The sequence below is a fragment of the Panthera pardus genome, unplaced genomic scaffold, assembly GCF_024362965.1.
Source record: "Panthera pardus isolate Hobbes unplaced genomic scaffold, ASM2436296v1 HiC_scaffold_15, whole genome shotgun sequence".
Taxonomy (NCBI): domain Eukaryota; kingdom Metazoa; phylum Chordata; class Mammalia; order Carnivora; family Felidae; genus Panthera; species Panthera pardus.
The window spans coordinates 50735059-50751171 of record NW_026526710.1 but is presented as its reverse complement, the minus strand read 5'-3'; the positions used below and the strand labels follow the sequence as shown (position 1 = coordinate 50751171).

Sequence of the window (16113 nt, the reverse complement as noted above, 5' to 3'; positions counted from 1 at the left end):
CCTGCTGTTTATACATCCTGATAGAACAGACTGTGCTGGGTTAGGCCAGGTCGATGCCAAGATGGCTGACAGTAAATAGAACCCCCCCCCAACCCCCACCCCCACCCCCACCCCATTGCTGTGGTGACAGAAGCTATAGGAATATAAGCAGTGGGCTATTTTCCAGGTTTCCTGTCATTCAGTGAAGGGAAAGATGAGATCGACCCTCTTCATTTGGTATATTTGAAAAGGAAAACTGAAAGAGCTTTTCTGGATCATCAAATGAGACAACAGGGCAGAAACAGTGAGAGGCTATCCATTATCCAGTCCTGTCTCAATATATATAGTACAACAAAAACTGAGTTCTACACTTTACATGGCTAATATACTGAAAAGTAAATTTTGTTTAGTGAAGATAAAGCATTCCCAACACTGATGGCAGGAAAAGTTGTCTAAGGGGGAAAAAAAAAAAAAAAGACCAAAGGAAACCAAAGAAGGAAGTGTTGCACTTATATGTAAGTGTGTGCCCAGTGCTAGGACACAGTAGGTTTCAACAAATATTTGTTAAATACATAAAAGAAAGATAGGAAGGAGGAAGGAAGAGAGAAAGAAAGCAATGAAAAAAGAAAAGAAAAAAAAGGAAAGACAGAAAAAGAGGAAGGGCGAAACAGTAAATGATGGTGTGTCGGGGATGCAAGGGATCCGGGGACTGAAAGGATGGACGTCTGTCTCACAGACGAGCTGCCCCAGGGACCGGGCAAGTTTCAGTATCAGTTCCCGCCTTTGGCATATCACAGTTCCAATCCGCAGTGGTTTCTGCTTGTCTACCTCAGGCGGGATGACCACCTAGCACTGACACCTCTCCTGGGCCGACTGTGGCCATGTGACCATAATTAGCCTACTTGTGACTTGACACGTGATTTAGTATATACTGAAGAAGGGGATAGGGGTTTATGAAACGGAGAAGGCCACTTCCCAGTGAGACTAACAGATTACAGCGCTCTGCAGAGGACTTCCCTGGATCATCTTATTAAACACTCTACCCGCAGAGAGCTAAGGGGGTATTCCTGTTTACAGTTCGTACTTGAGAGTCATGGAAGTTACGTGACTAAAGCCTCACAGATGAGAGAAAATACCTCACTGAAATGATCAGTTAGTTACTCCTCTTAATAAAACTATAATCTCCAAAATTATGGCTATATCTTCATCTTGCAGAAGCATTAGCTTCTGCTCACTTTATTCAGAACTTCCGAAGCTATTAAATGTACAATATTCCTGAATAAATCCAGTTTTAGTACTTTCAAGGACATAGGAACTGGAAATAAGCCAAGAAGTTGTCCTATGAGGGTCCTCAGTAGTCTGGTTCCAGGAAATGGATAAGAATGAGCCTGATAACTGACTGCTATCATTGGACATATCTAAGAAAAGATCCTACATCTGGGACTGAAGCCGTATCTTGGGGAAAATCACATATAGTAATTGGAGAAATCATTGCACATTATGTGTGAACGATTTTTACAAATGCCATAGTCACAGGTCTAGGAAATATTTATTTGAAATGTCTTACCTTTAGTAGCTTCATGAGACCTTCTAACTGGACCATTAGCTCTCTCCGGCTCTCCTGGAGAGCAGACATTCTCTGTTCCAGCTCGTCCTTGCGCTGTCTAAGAAAGAAGTAGTCATCATCAGAACAGCATTCAACCCACTGAGCTGATCACACTTCCAAGTCTTGTGACACTAGTAGACCGCCAGAAAAAGGGCATCTCTGATCTCTGATGTGGTTTCCAGGCAGGGAAATGTCAAATGAACGAACAGTTACAGCTTGAGGTGTACATTTGTTTGTTAGAAGTCATACCAAAACACAGATGAATTAAAATCCTCTTGGATATACTTCCCCTTCTACCCTGAATTAACCAGTCAATGAAATCTTTTCTGAATGCTTAGTATGTTAGGGCCTTGTGCGATGCCATTGGGCTCCCTTAAGACAACAAACAGAAACCAAACTGTCACCGAAAAAGGTCAATCCCACAGATCTTCCGAAACCAAGGACGCTTCTGTAAATCTCAAAGGGCATACCGATTACCCTAGTATTTGGAAATTGGAGTTTGAAAGTTTATTTTTCATTTCTTCCATTCTTAGTATGCAATATGGTACCTTTGAGAGGTGAAATATTCATAGTACAGAGTTTTTATAGTCAATTGAAGTTTTCTGATTTGGGTTTGACTTTATAGGAGTTCCTACACAATTGTTCCAACTGAAAATAACCTGTAAGACGTGTGTTTGTTTAATTTTGTTTGTTTTGCAGAACTTCTATTAAACTGTCAGCAAGAATGGAAACCACAAAGGACAATCTATACTCCATCATTTATATTGACACTGAGAGGTACCAAGAATATCTTTAAAAGAGGGAAAAGAAATGAAACAGTATGGAGAAGAATATTAATGGTTCGTATTTCTGATGTATATGTGTACTTTTCAAGTCAATTTCAAATCTATTATTTCATGATCATTAGTGAATAATATACACAATTTCCCCCCCCGTGCTCCAAAGGCTTCTGTCTGAGTTTTAGATATTGGAACTTATATTTTAAAAATGTGTGACTGCTTTAACCATGTGTTAATGTATGAATGGATGTGCCTAGTCTCAATGGCACAGGCATAAGATTAAGGGTCACTGTAGCAGAGACTCTGAAATGAAAAACTGACAGTATGAAAATGTCACACTGACTTAGGTCAATGACTCATCCAATTGAAAGATATTTTGGGGGGAGCACAGGTTATGGATATAAATGAAACATTCCTAATTTGCTTTGATTCAGGTTTCTCTAATGAATTATGAATTTAAAATTTATAAACATCCCTCAACGCTTTTTGAAAATATTTATATTTTTGGCTTTTATTGCCATTCAAGGCTTACTTACTCCCAGAACATTCCTTTTTCTTTTACAATTGCCTCTTTTCTGAATCCTGAAGGACAAGGGACATCATGATTTTATAGATTTTAATGGTATCTTATTTTAGTCTTTGTCTTCCTGGGCTGCAACATTCTAATTTTGAAAGTCTTACTCCATTCAAAAATATTCGTCAATGACAAATCCACTAGCTGTTTTATCTTTGACCTTGTCTGCACATGGTGTACCAAATATATCCATGGTAGGGGTTGGTAGAAGGATAGATAATGTTTCTGACGTATTTCCAGTTTTCTTCTAGATACTGTTTTGTAATTTTTGGACTTTTGGTCATAGGAGCACTTTGCGAAGAGGGTTGCAGTAAATTCTAATATTGTAGGTAAAAAATACTAAGATAGGCATCTAAAAACTATGCGGAAAAGTTAACTGGTATTAATTTAGAATTAATCAACAATTAAAAAAAAACTTGTTTGTACAGTTTTCTTATAAGTAGTAATCTTTCAAAACATGACATCTACTCTTTCATGCATTGATTAAATTCAATTAAAAGAATTTCACGGGGCGTCTGGGTGGCCTAGTTGGTTGAGTGTCCGACTTGGGCTCAGGTCATGATCTCGCGGTTTGTGAGTTTGGGTCCCGCATCAGGCTCTGTGCTGACAGCTCAGAGCCTGGAGCCTGCTCCGGATTCTGTGTCTCCCTCTCTCTCTGCCCCTCCCCTGCTCGTACTCTGTCTCTGTCTCTCTCAGGAATGAATAAACATTAAAAAAAAATTAAAAAAAAAAAGAATTTCATGTAATAATGTCTTTATTTAATCTTCTCTATAAGTGGCTACCAAATGTGGGTCTGATTAACATATTTGTGGTGTAGCTTCCATGGTTCCAAGTGGGAACAAGAAAACAAGGACTAAGTAGTGATTTTATTTTCATAGAGCTAAATGTATACCTCTGTAAAAGGAATGTCTTTTATTTTGAGATTCTGCCTGATAATTTCTAATTTTGCGTGTTTTTTAAATAATATATATGATATATATATATTTTTTAATGTTTATTTTTGAGAGAGATAGATGGAGTGTGAGTGGGGGAGTGGCAGAGAGAGAGGGAGACACAGAATCTGAAGCAGGTTCCAGGCTCCGAGCTGTCGGCACAGAGACTGATGTGGGGCTTAAACTCACCAGCCGTGAGATCATGACCTGAGCTGAAGCTGAATGCTTGACCGACTGACGGAACCTCCCAGGTGCCCCTTGAATGTACTTTAAAACCTATTTTCTCTTAGGACAATGTTGGGACAACAGGCAAAATTTTAATATAGATCATATATGAGATAATAATATCAACTTTTCTGAATTTGATGATGGTGCCATGGTTATGTAAGACAATACATTTTTACATAGGAAATATACACAGAAATACTTAGTGGTAAAGGGTTATGATGTCTGCAACTTACTCTCAAAATGACTCATCAAAAATATGTATGCTATACATATACATACATACATATATATACATATATATATATATATATAAGCTTATATAGGGAGATAGAGAAGGGTGTAGTAATATGTTTGTTATCTCTAGGTGAAGTATATAAGGACATCCATTGTGATTTTCTTACAACTCTTAAATTTTTTCAAAATAAAAAGTTAAAAAAATATACTGTCATTCATGAAACTGTTGTGATAAGAGATGATGGTAATTTTAATAATATATCCCTATAGGGGTGACTTAGTCAATTGAGCATCCAGCTGTTGGTTTTGGCTCAGGTCATGATCTCACAGTTCATGACTTGGAGCCCTGCGTCGGGCTCCATGCTGACAGTGCAGAGCCTGCTTGGGATTCTCTCTCTCCCTCTCTTTCTGCTCCCTCTCTCTTTGCTCCACCCCTGCTCTCTCTCTCAAAATAAATAAATAAATAAACTTAAAAAAATGTATCATCATATGGTAAAACAAAAAGTATTCAGCTTTATGTTATTTCCCAAAAATAATTTAAAAATTAAGCTGGTCTATTAAATTCAACTCTGGAAACCAGACTTACACCAGAGGTTACACTTTCATTTTTAATTAATAGAACACGAAGTTACCTTAATTAGCAAGTTGTTGTTGTTTTTTTTACATTTTATTTATTTTTGATAGAGAGAGACAGAGCACAAGTTGGGGAGGGGCAGAGAGAGACGGAGACACAGAATCCGAAGCAGGCTCCAGGCTCTGAGCTGTCAGCACAGAGCCCAATGCAGGGCCCGAACTCACAAACTGCGAGATCATGACCTGAGCCAAAGTCGGACGCTTAACCGACTGAGCCACCCAGGCGCCCCGCAAGTTTTCTTGAAAAATAATTTTATACACATTGAAAAGAATGTAATTTCGGGGGTATAAAATAAAGTGCTTATTTTTTTTGCAAGGTATAGATATGGAAATTATATGTTTTTCCTCTTTGAGATTTGTAGTGTGAAGTTAGTTCCTTCACAGTTTTAATAAATGTTTTATCCTAGAAGATGGTATTGTCTTTGCAAACACAGTTCTTTAGCTATCTCTTAATCGTTTTGCAGCTTATCCATTCATGCCACAAACATCCATTTGGCACTTTTAAGACACTGTAAATAAAATAATGAGTAGGATACAGTTTTTGTCCTTGAGCGAAAGAGGAGGAGAAAGAAGTTCAAGACGACGATGGTGAGCGTACAATAAAAATATGAACAAATTGCTGCACGTGGTAACACTGAAGAAGACGTCCAGTTCCATATGGTGGTAAAAATTTAAGGAAGGCTTGCTAGATAACCTTGCAAAACTCCCTCCAAAACTCCACCCAATGTAGAAAAGGAAAGACCTCAGGAACTATGTGGAATGTTCCAGACCTTTCTCTGCTTTATCGGTGCCTCTTGGTTGCCTGTATTCTTGAAGTTACTAGTAAATCTCCATGCTGGAGTAAGATCTCTGATTCATGTGAACCTGACTTTACATTGTAATCTGCTGTGTGGACTGGACATGCAGTTCTTCCCCCTTCTATGGCTTCTATTGTCGGATTAACAGCAATATCCTTGAGAAGGTCTGTAAGGCCACACAGTGTCACCGTCTACCCCCACCTTCATCGTCAGCTCTGTCTCTTTCCGTATACACTTTCATTCACTGTATTCTAGGTCTATAGACCTTTCATTTCCTAAAAAAGTGCCACATTCGCTCCTGCCATTTGGTTTTTGGACCTATGGCCTCTATCTTCCAGGAGACCCTTTCTCTGCTGTTTTAGCCCCTCTGCCACCCTTAATCCCTGTTCCCATTCATCCTTCATCCTTCAACTCAAACAATCCCTCTTCGTGGTAACCTTCTTTGACCACAGTGAAGGGCAGGTTGGATTATAATGTCTCTCTTTATTTTTTCAAAAAACCAACTCTTGGTTTCATTGATCTGCTCTACAGTTTTTTTAGATTCTATATTGTTTATTTCTGCTCTGATCTTTATTATTATAATGTCTCTATTTAAAAGCAAGACTCCTAATAGTCTTTATCTCAGTTTGTAATTATATTCTCATTTGTGTGCTTATTTGATTTATGTCATTTTCCTACTGGACCACACATTCTGTGGGACCAGGACAGTATCTTTTTCAATTCAACTGTGGGCATCCTGCGTTTTAGAAATATTTGCTGAATGAACTAAATGAATAATAAAATGAGGGATGATAAATCTGCTAGTGGTGTAGATGGATCAGGGGCCAGGAATCAATTAAGTGAGTAATAACAGTCCAGCAGGAGATGACTAAGACCCAAGAAAAGGAGATGGAATCCACATGTGCTACTCATTGTGTGGGATCTTGGGCAAATTATTTAACTTCTGTGAATCTCAGTTTCCATATCTATAAAAAGAGTACAATAATAGTGTCTATCTCCTGGGTTTGTTACAGCAATTACCCGGGACAGTGTATTATAGAGTTTAGTGCCTAGGGAGCGTCAGATTAGCACACAGAAATGCCTATCATATAACCCCACTTGGTTGTCAGATCTGGGTTGCAAACTTGGCTTTCAGCTTTCTTGTGGCTGATGTAAAAAGGAAAATGTGATTATTTAGAAAGGTCATAGTGCTCTTACGATAAAAATGAACTGCATTAATGAAAAGCTGAGCTCTGCTCCTGTCTCCCCTCATCCATTCCCCAGCTGAAAGAAATTTCCCTGTTGGTTTCTCAATAAGAGACACCAGAAGGTTGTAATGGACGGAGAAGATCTCTGTCCAAGGAGTTCCTGTGGCTGCTGCATGTGGCCACTCCTCAGTGTGAACAAAGGCCAAAGTAACTGCGCAAGAAGCCATTGTTTTGGAGTCTGAAATGACTAAAGGATAAAAGTCAGAATACCCAAAGCAAGTTTCTTGACCTAGGATGTCAGGGTATCTGTGAAATCTCCAAGTCATGAAAATGCTTACCAGAGAATTAATGGCTTATAAGGATCTAGAGAAATAGCCTTTAAGGGAGGGCATTCCTTCTTCTTCCAGGTAGAAGAAATGTGTAGAATATGGAGGCAGTTGGGATTTAGGTGTCTCGGGCCTCAGGCCTCTAGCTTCAGGCATGGGCCACCAGCTGACAGGGAGCAACCAAAACACTGAAGTTTTTCACAGAGACAGACTCCTTAGCATGGGTTTGGGCTCAGCTGGGGATATGGGAATGCCCACAAGTCAGGGCCAGGAGGGTGGTTAGAACTATCAGTCTATTCCAAGATAGCAATGCCAAGGAGGGAAGATGTATCAGTTGGAAAACTATCATCAGTGACCCAGGTACATCAAGAAGCCTTCCTGGATGGCATCACCCAAATGGAACCAAATACTTTCGAAAGCAAATGCTAACAGGTGATCTGATGAAAATGTTTATGAAAAATTCCTAGTCATCATCCCTCCAACAGAGAATGGGACACTCAACGGAAGAGGCATAAAGAACATTTCAGGAGACAAGGTACCTAGATGTGGAGATGAATGATCACTCCACTTCCAAATTGGTTTATTCAGTTATGTTTCTGTGTAAGTTCGACTCACAGCTTGTGAGCTGGGAGGGCCTACATAGTCCTCGTAGGCAAATTTTCTTTCGAGCAGGCATTTACTTTTATATGCCTTTGAGGATAATGATATAGAATGTCACCTTTTCCTTCTTTCCACTTTCATCCCACCTGGGTGACATGTAGTAGAACATGCAAGGACTTCTAATACATCTCCCTGAAGGAAGGACCAGAGATTATATAGTTTAAAAAGGAAGTGTTTCTGTTTCTTCCACTAAATTCTTTAGTTATTCGAAAGTATGACATGATCCTTTCACATCAAGCAGCGCCCACAAGTTGCCGGTTCCATAGATCACCTTTCCATAACTCATGCCTTTGGTGGCTCTGCCGTCTAGGCAGGTGCACGGGCCTGGAGAGAGGGAGAATGGGGCCTCCCTGAGAGCAGGCAGGGCCTGCAGCCTGGGCCAGATGTGCTGTGGTGCCTTATCATGCATGTGTCTGAAGAGCAGGGCTGGGATGGAACCCCCGGAAACATCCATGACTACAATCAATAGGAACTTGGTAAAATCCAAACATAACCATCCAGAAGCTGCTTAATTTAGTCATTTTGTCTGGAAGAAGTTAATGGCGCTCTAATGATGACAAGGGTTTCTGAGAAGAGGCATCTGTACTTGCTATAAAAAGTATCCCTCAGAGTAAGATATACCTGGAATCTGGCACTGAAACTGGAAGATGGAAAGAATGTTATATCTGCTAACAACTAAAAGTGCCTTGTGAAATAGGACATTCCTATGAAGCAATGCCTTTGAATTTATGTTTGTGCTGTTTGCTACACACATAGGTTTGAGTATGTGTCATATTTCAAGGCATGGTGCTAAGCCGGTCTGAGGTGAAGCCCACAGCCACCCCCCATCCTTTTGCACATGAGCACAGCAGGAGTCATTAGCTATTCTCTACCTTCCTGACTCTGAAAAGTGCACTGAAATTCAAGGGTGGAACCTTCTAAGGGCCTTTCAAACTCAAATGTTTTATGGTGCCGGACTAGACAACAGCAGGTGTTTTAATTCATTAGCAGAACAAGAAGGTATGAGGTCTATTTTTTAAGGTCTGCATGTGAAGCTTTTACGGACCAAGATTGAGAGAAAATCAGACTCCTTTTTTGTGGGTCACAGGTAAATTTTTAAATGTAAAAGCCTGTGATGTTTATTTAGCTGTTTCTGTGTTTGTTGCGTTGATCACTTGTATCATAAACACATTGTCGATAGTGCAAATAACTAGAAAGAGTTGAGTTCAAATTTTTTTCAGTGAGAGATTTTGTTTGTAAAGAATGCTGTTTCCCCTTCACTGTGTCACATGAAAGAATAAAATATACACAGCAGCTCCTTAAAACCCCCAAATCTCAGTGAATAGGCCTGTGCTATTAAAAAAGAAACAGGGGTGTCTGGGGGCTCGGTCAGTTAAGTGTCTGACTTCAGCTCAAGTCATGATCTCATGGTTTGTGAGTTTGAGCCCCACGGCGGGCTCTGTGCTCACAGCTCAGAGCCTGGAGCCTGCTTTGGATTCTGTGTCTCCCCCTCTCTCTCTGCACACCCCCCCCCCACTCTCTCTCCCTCAAAAATAAATAAACATTAAAAAAATTTTTTTTAAAAGAAAAAGCAAGCATGTCAGCAGCTATGGTGGCTAAGGACTGTTTTCTGGCTGGACGCCGTTAGACTTTTGGAAGATCCCAGTCACTTACATTTCCCAAGAGGCCTTGGGCTCCTCTCTTACCTGAGGAGCCGGAGTTCTGCCAGCAGAGTGGGGTTTTGCTGTGCCTTCTCTGGAGTGGGCTGAGAAGCTTGTTCATGCTCTAGCCGCAGCCTCTGGATCTCCTGTAAGATTTCTCTTGGGAGAGAGGAAGAAGGTAAGAAACTAGGGTCAGTTAACTTCCAGGATACCCAGGATGCTAACATCCGAGGGGGGCGGTCACCCTATGTTTGGGAGCAGAAGAAAGTCTCACTACCCAACGGTGTTTATGAGGGACTGGCTGTAGCTAGATGGGTGCTACGGACAACGGAAGGCTGACCTCAGCCCCAGCACGTTCAAACTCTGCAGTATGTTGTTGGAGACTTCAAGCTGAGTGTTCTCACCAGGACCTGATAATCGCTCTACTAAGTAACATAATGCTGCGGTAACGTGTTCAACTTTGAAAAGTGTGCTGGTTAGGAGCAAAAATATATCTTCCGATTATTTCTGATCACAGCCTGACACCATCAAGTCATTGCAGCTACTGGCTAAGAGGTGCTTGGAGGGAAAACAGGATAAATGGTGCTCATTTCACAAAACTAAATAACCCCATCCTCTCACCGGGAATGACATTCCCCTCACTGAATTTATCGGAGAAGCCCCCGGTTAGGCCAAAATTTTTTTTCTTATTCTTACCATTTTCAGCCTCAACAATGGATCTCAATGAGGGTAGCCTTGGAAGGAAAGTGCTTTTAAAAGGATTCACTGTAATTGAGTGTGTGACATAAGAGTGCGATTGGCGTGACCCCTGTCAGGGGTGAGATGTGTCAGTCTATTATTGATGTCGGAGCCTGGGCTGCCCTGCACTGAGGTGAACATTAGGCCGCCATAAAGCTTAGGTGACCTATGCAAGGCAAATTATCCTTAAGTGAGTTTGAAGCCATTAAGCAAGGTTACAAGACACATATTCTTGGGGGAGGGGTCAGTCTTCCATCCAGCAAAACGCACAAAAGACAGACAATAAGAACAAAGCACTAAGGAATAAGGAATGGAAGGTGAACTTGGTGAGCAAGGGCGATGGCTTTCCATCCGAAAGGCTGATTTACAACTGCCTGCTTCATAAACACACCAGCATTAAGAAGCTCATTATCAGTTACTACCTCTCTCACGGGTATAGTGAGGAGAATGAACTATAATTCAGGGGTTTTCCACCTTTTTCTGTCCCCCTTTGGCATTCCCTGGTGGAAAACTTTAAGACAAATTTTCTATGGAAACTCAATACGTCAAATGGTTAAAAGGGAGCCTGTTCTGGTGAAAGAAAGCCCTGCCGCAAGCCCTTCTTCCCCTTCTTCAGACCTCTATAGAGATCCCAGGTCCCACAGGGCCTGAAAATCGGTAAAGCTGAGATTTCGAAGTTCTCCGCCAGGACTAACATCCTGACATTCTATGACTCCCACTTGTTCTCCTTGTCAGTTCCAAGGACAGAACCATGATGCAGCATTTAGCTTAAGGAAGGAAAAGAGAGAAGCAGCTCTGATAAGAAAAATTATGGTAAGATCTGTAAAGAGTACTGAGTTCTTAGCCTCTCCCCAGGAACTATGCTCTCCTCTTTAATCTTCTTTTATTGAATCCTCATAAAAATGGTATATAGGTCCTGCTATTATCTGTTTTATGAATAAGGAAATCAAAGCACAGGCCAGTTAAAAGACTTGCCCAAGTTCAATAACAAGTAGGTGGTAGAGGTGATTTGAACCCAGGCGGTTAGCTCCAGAGGCCATGGATATCTGACTCCCTCTGTCTTTGGTGTTTGCTCTGATAGGTTTAGCTTATGCAGGCTGTGATTTATGTCATATAATGTAAAGAGTACTGCTACTCCTAATACCAATCCCAATTAGTTCTTCCAAGTGTGCTATGAGGAAGCATTATCTTCTAACAATCATGGCTGAAAAGTCCATGAATCACCCAGAGTAGTCATGGAGTGAAGTGAGGAACTCTAACCTCCCCTGAAGCTCAGAGATCTGATTAGTGGGTTCATTGTCACCTTGGAGACCACAGGATTCCTAGGGCGAATTCCTACAGTGCAGAAGTTGACCTGGATAAGCTTCTGGGACGTGGTTCTGGGGTCCTTGGAGGGCATGAAGCCACCGGTTTAGACAAATGAGTTCAGGACGGACTAGATGCTCTTCAGGCATGGTGTGGGGAACTCTGTGGGCCACGAAAGGACTAAGAGACAGGACAAACTTCTCTTTCTGCCATCTCTTCTCATTCCCATTTCTTTATTCTTTCTCTGGTCCTACAAACACGCATTCAGAGTACAACATCCAGAAACGTCTTGGAAACAAGCAGTAAGACTGGTAGCACAGCATAGCTGGGGCCATTGGAACATCCATGGTGCTCCTAGCTGATTCTGGAATTCCGCGTGGGGGCCGATGTCACTGGGGTATTTCCTTAAAGGAGGTCCTGATTTCACCTCATGCTGAGTGGAAGCAGAGGATTTGAAGGGAAAATAAAGTGCTTTGGAGAGGTAGGAGAGCAGGTAAACACTGCAACCAAGATAAGATATTTGTGGGCTTGGGAGTTTTCACTGTAGTCTTTTTCTCTTTCTAAGAACAGGAAAATATGCCAACCAAGTCTGCACCTTCTTTTTAATTTTTATCATAGAATGTGAAAAAACACTTTGACCATTTATCCCTAAATTCTCACGTCAAACTCTATAGGCATGAAACAAGGATCAGGACCTCCTCCTTTATTCAGTTTGATCTCAGAAGTGACATCAGTGTTTAAGAATGGGATTCAGTGGGGGCGCCTGGGTGCCTCGGTTGGTTAAGCATCCGACTTCCACTCGGGTCATGATCTCATGGCTCATGAGTTCAAGCCCCACGTCGGGCTCCGTGCTGACAGCTCAGAGCCTGGAGCCTGCTTTGGATTCTATGTCTCCCTCTTTCTCTCTGCCCCTCCCCTACTCATGCTCTGTTTCTCTGTCTCTCTCAAACATAAACATTAAAAAAAATTAAAAAAAAGATTGGGATTCAGTGTTAAGACAGTTTGGTGCTCTTCTAAGAGATCTAGAATGTACACGTTGCTCCCATGTTGGACCTACTCAGTATTGAGTTTGAGATCTAACTCTGTAATTAATTATTTTTCTCACTCAATATATATTTACTGAGCTTCTGCAACATCCTAACCATGGGCCTAGAACCCAGAGGCCCTTTGGCATGGTCTCTGTTCTCAAAGAACTTCCATTTCAGTCAGGGAAGAAGGAAACAGACACATAGATGCAATTATTTCAGATAGTGATGTCTCACACGCATACCAGGAGCTGTGATAGAGAGCGGTTCCTGGCGCAGGAGGTAGTGGGAACGATTCGACGGGAGGACTTGTGAGGCAAGACCTGAATGATGAGAAAGGCCTGCCCATGCAGCGACCCTAAGGAAGAGCACCCTAAACTGAGAGAACAGTTTAGACTGTTTAGAACTTCAGAGAACAGTTTAGAACTTTAGAGAACACAGGCTGCAAGGAAAGAGGTGAGCAGGAGCACACTGAGCAGGATTTGCTGAGGCTGGCAACGTAGGCAGGCATCAGCCCAGGTTAGACCTTGCAGACCACGGTAAGAAGGGTAGGTTTCAGTCGAAGTGTGACAGAAACCCATCAGAGGGTTTTGAACATAAAATAACATGATATGACTTGTGTTTTACACAGTGACAGGTTGGGCTGCTGCTAATGGTGGAAACAGAGTGGACAGTCTGGGATATGTTGTGGGGGTCGGCTGAGAATCAGTCTGTGTCGAATAGACAGAGTCCTGCTGATGGACTTGGGCATGGAGGTGTTTGGCTCCAACAACTGGGGGACAGTGGTGTCAGCCCAAATGCCTGATTTGCTTATTTAAAAGTTTATTTATCTTGAGAGAGAGGAAGAGAGAGCACAAGCAGGGTAGGGGCAGAGAGAGAGGGAGAGGGGATCCTAAGCAGGCTCTACTCTGCCAGCGCGGAGCCCGACGTGGGGCTAGAACTCACAAACCGTGAGATCATAGCTGAGCCAAAACCACGGGTCGGACGCTAACCGACTGAGTCACCTGGGCAACTTCCAAATGCCTCTTTTAGAAGAGCCTTCTGTTTGTCTCTGGGTGGCACTCAGGAGGGCCCTTCTGAATGAGACAGCTCCTTAACAAAAACAGGCGTGTTGGGGCACCAGGGTGGCTCAGCGAGTTAAGCGTCCTACTCTTAATTTTGGCTCAGGTCATGATCTCACAGTTGGTGAGGTAGAGCCCCAAGTTGGGGCTGCTTGGTTTTCTCTCTCCCCTCTCCCTCTGCCCCACCCTCTGCTCCCACTCTCTCTCTTTCTCTCACAATAAATAAACTTTCAACAAAAACAAGCACGTCAGTAAAAGGGAAATGATACTGTCTAGAGAGGAAACATTAATTGCACTGATATCTCAGAACTGTATGTATGTTTTCTCATGAAGATTTTGAAGATCTAAAATCTAAAGACGAGCTTCTCAGACGCCAATATCACTGACTAAAGACATCGTCCTTTAAATATGCATACAGCTGAAAAACCTGGACATTTTAAAGCATACCTATAAGTTTTCAGTGAACACACACTCTGATCAAAAAAGCCAGCATGTCTAAAAAGCCTTACCTGTTCTTGTTTTCTAGCTCTGCGATCAGCTGCCTCTGTTGCTTATTCGCATCAATGGTGAAGGAGATGTCAGGAGCACTTCTCTGCTGCGTCGGCTGCTGTAAAACATGTGGTTTATGCTGTTTAACATTGGGAATGGAAACCCACATGTGTGTGAGGAGACAGGAATCATGAGATATGCAGACAGGAAAGAAAAAAAACTATTTCTATCAAAACAGGAAAAGCAAATACATGAAATTGCCATTCATCTCCTAAGGACCGACTTCTCTGTGAATCTGGGGGGACGCCTCTGCGAGCAGAAGCAGAACAGAATTCCCTGGCAGGCAAACACACAAAACGTAGAAGACACAGTCTTGTAGCTTTCTGACTTGAAGTCTTTGGGAGCGATTTCATTCTTGCTGTGCTGTCCCCACTGTGACAGTTCTCTCAGTGTAGGTGGGTGTAAAAAATACTTCCTGTTGAGATACCTCTCTAGAATTACTGTTCAATCACTGTAACGCACAATAAAAAAATGTCATGGTTTGAAAATCACGGTTAATAGGATTTTCTTTTCTTCTTTTGGTCAACATACTTATTAGCATTTCTTTATTCATGTATGTAATTTTACATTAATGGATATATACATCCTTCCTCCACATTCATGGCATAACACTCATCACTCCTGGTCATGTTTTAACAACTAGTGTATATGCAGTCACAGCTTTCTCCATTCTCTCTCTCTCTCTCTCTCTATATATATATACACATATATATATATATATATATATACACATATATATATATATATATATACATATATATACACATACACAGAAATTAATCTTAACAAATTATATATATATGCAAATTTCCCTGACTAAATACACATACATATATACATATATATAAATACGGCCTATGATTATATGTAAATACATATATACATATGTATATTTATAGACGTATTTTTTGTTGTAAAATCAAAGTATTATTGTATCAAATGAGTTCTTTTACACAATACATTGATTATAATTACAAGAGGATTTAAAAAAAATTTTTTTAACATTTATTTATTTTTTGACAGACAGAAAGAGACATAGTGTGAGTAGGAGAGGGGCAGAGAAAGAGGGAGTCACAGATTCCAAAGCCTGACTCGGGACTCAAACTCATGAACTGTGAGATCATGACTTGAGCTGAAGTTGGACATTTAACCGACTGAACCACCCAGGTACCCCAAGAAGATTTTTTACAACAAGGATAGATTGATTTTCATATTTCCAAATAAAGGTCAACTTTTACATATGTATGTACATTTACATATGTATATACATGTAATCACATACTGTATTTATATATGTACATGTATGTGTGCATTTAATGAAGGTTTAATTTGTCATTTTTTATAAAAACAGAGTCAGATTATGTATAGTTCCCTGCGCTTTGCTTTCTTTGCTCTACAGTACATTTTAGAAGTTCCTCAACTGGTTTTTAAACAAATTAAAAAAAAAATCACAATTAATCTTTCCACTAAAGAATGCCAAGCTTTTAAAAATGGCATCAATTGCCTACGCCCCCAGAAATGAAAAAACTCAGCCTGCTTTTTAATGTCCAGACACCTGACTGTAGAAAGATTAAGCTTGGTAAATGTCTGGCTCTCATAAAGCTTTTCTATGATTTTTTAATTGGCATTTCTTTTAACAAAGAAGTGATTTGTGTTGCTAACAAAGGATTCGGGGTCCTATGTTTTATATCCTAAATGACTTCCCGTAGCTAAGCCTAGCGAATGGCAGCTTCGAGCTGTGATCCAGGTTTTCCTCTGATTTCAGTACATAGTTTTCTGTTTCTTGTATATACTACATATCGATAAAAGTGGAAACTTATCTGAGCCAGTTGTGGATTTGAGTCATTCCTCTTTCTCTTA

General features: G+C 40.9%; 1 protein-coding gene across 28 annotated transcripts in view; it reads right to left on the bottom strand.

Moving 5' to 3' along the window:
- The window catches only part of DTNA (dystrobrevin alpha), a 355255-nt gene that overhangs the window by 24471 nt on the left and 314671 nt on the right, over positions 1–16113 (bottom strand). For all 28 annotated transcript variants that reach the window (XM_053902550.1, XM_053902552.1, XM_053902551.1 and 25 more), the window contains 3 exons: positions 14214–14311; positions 9621–9734; positions 1547–1643 (listed from right to left, as the gene is read on the bottom strand). In XM_053902550.1, coding sequence (XP_053758525.1) covers positions 1547–1643; positions 9621–9734; positions 14214–14311 — 309 coding nt within the window. The remainder of the gene's footprint in view (positions 1–1546; positions 1644–9620; positions 9735–14213; positions 14312–16113) is intronic.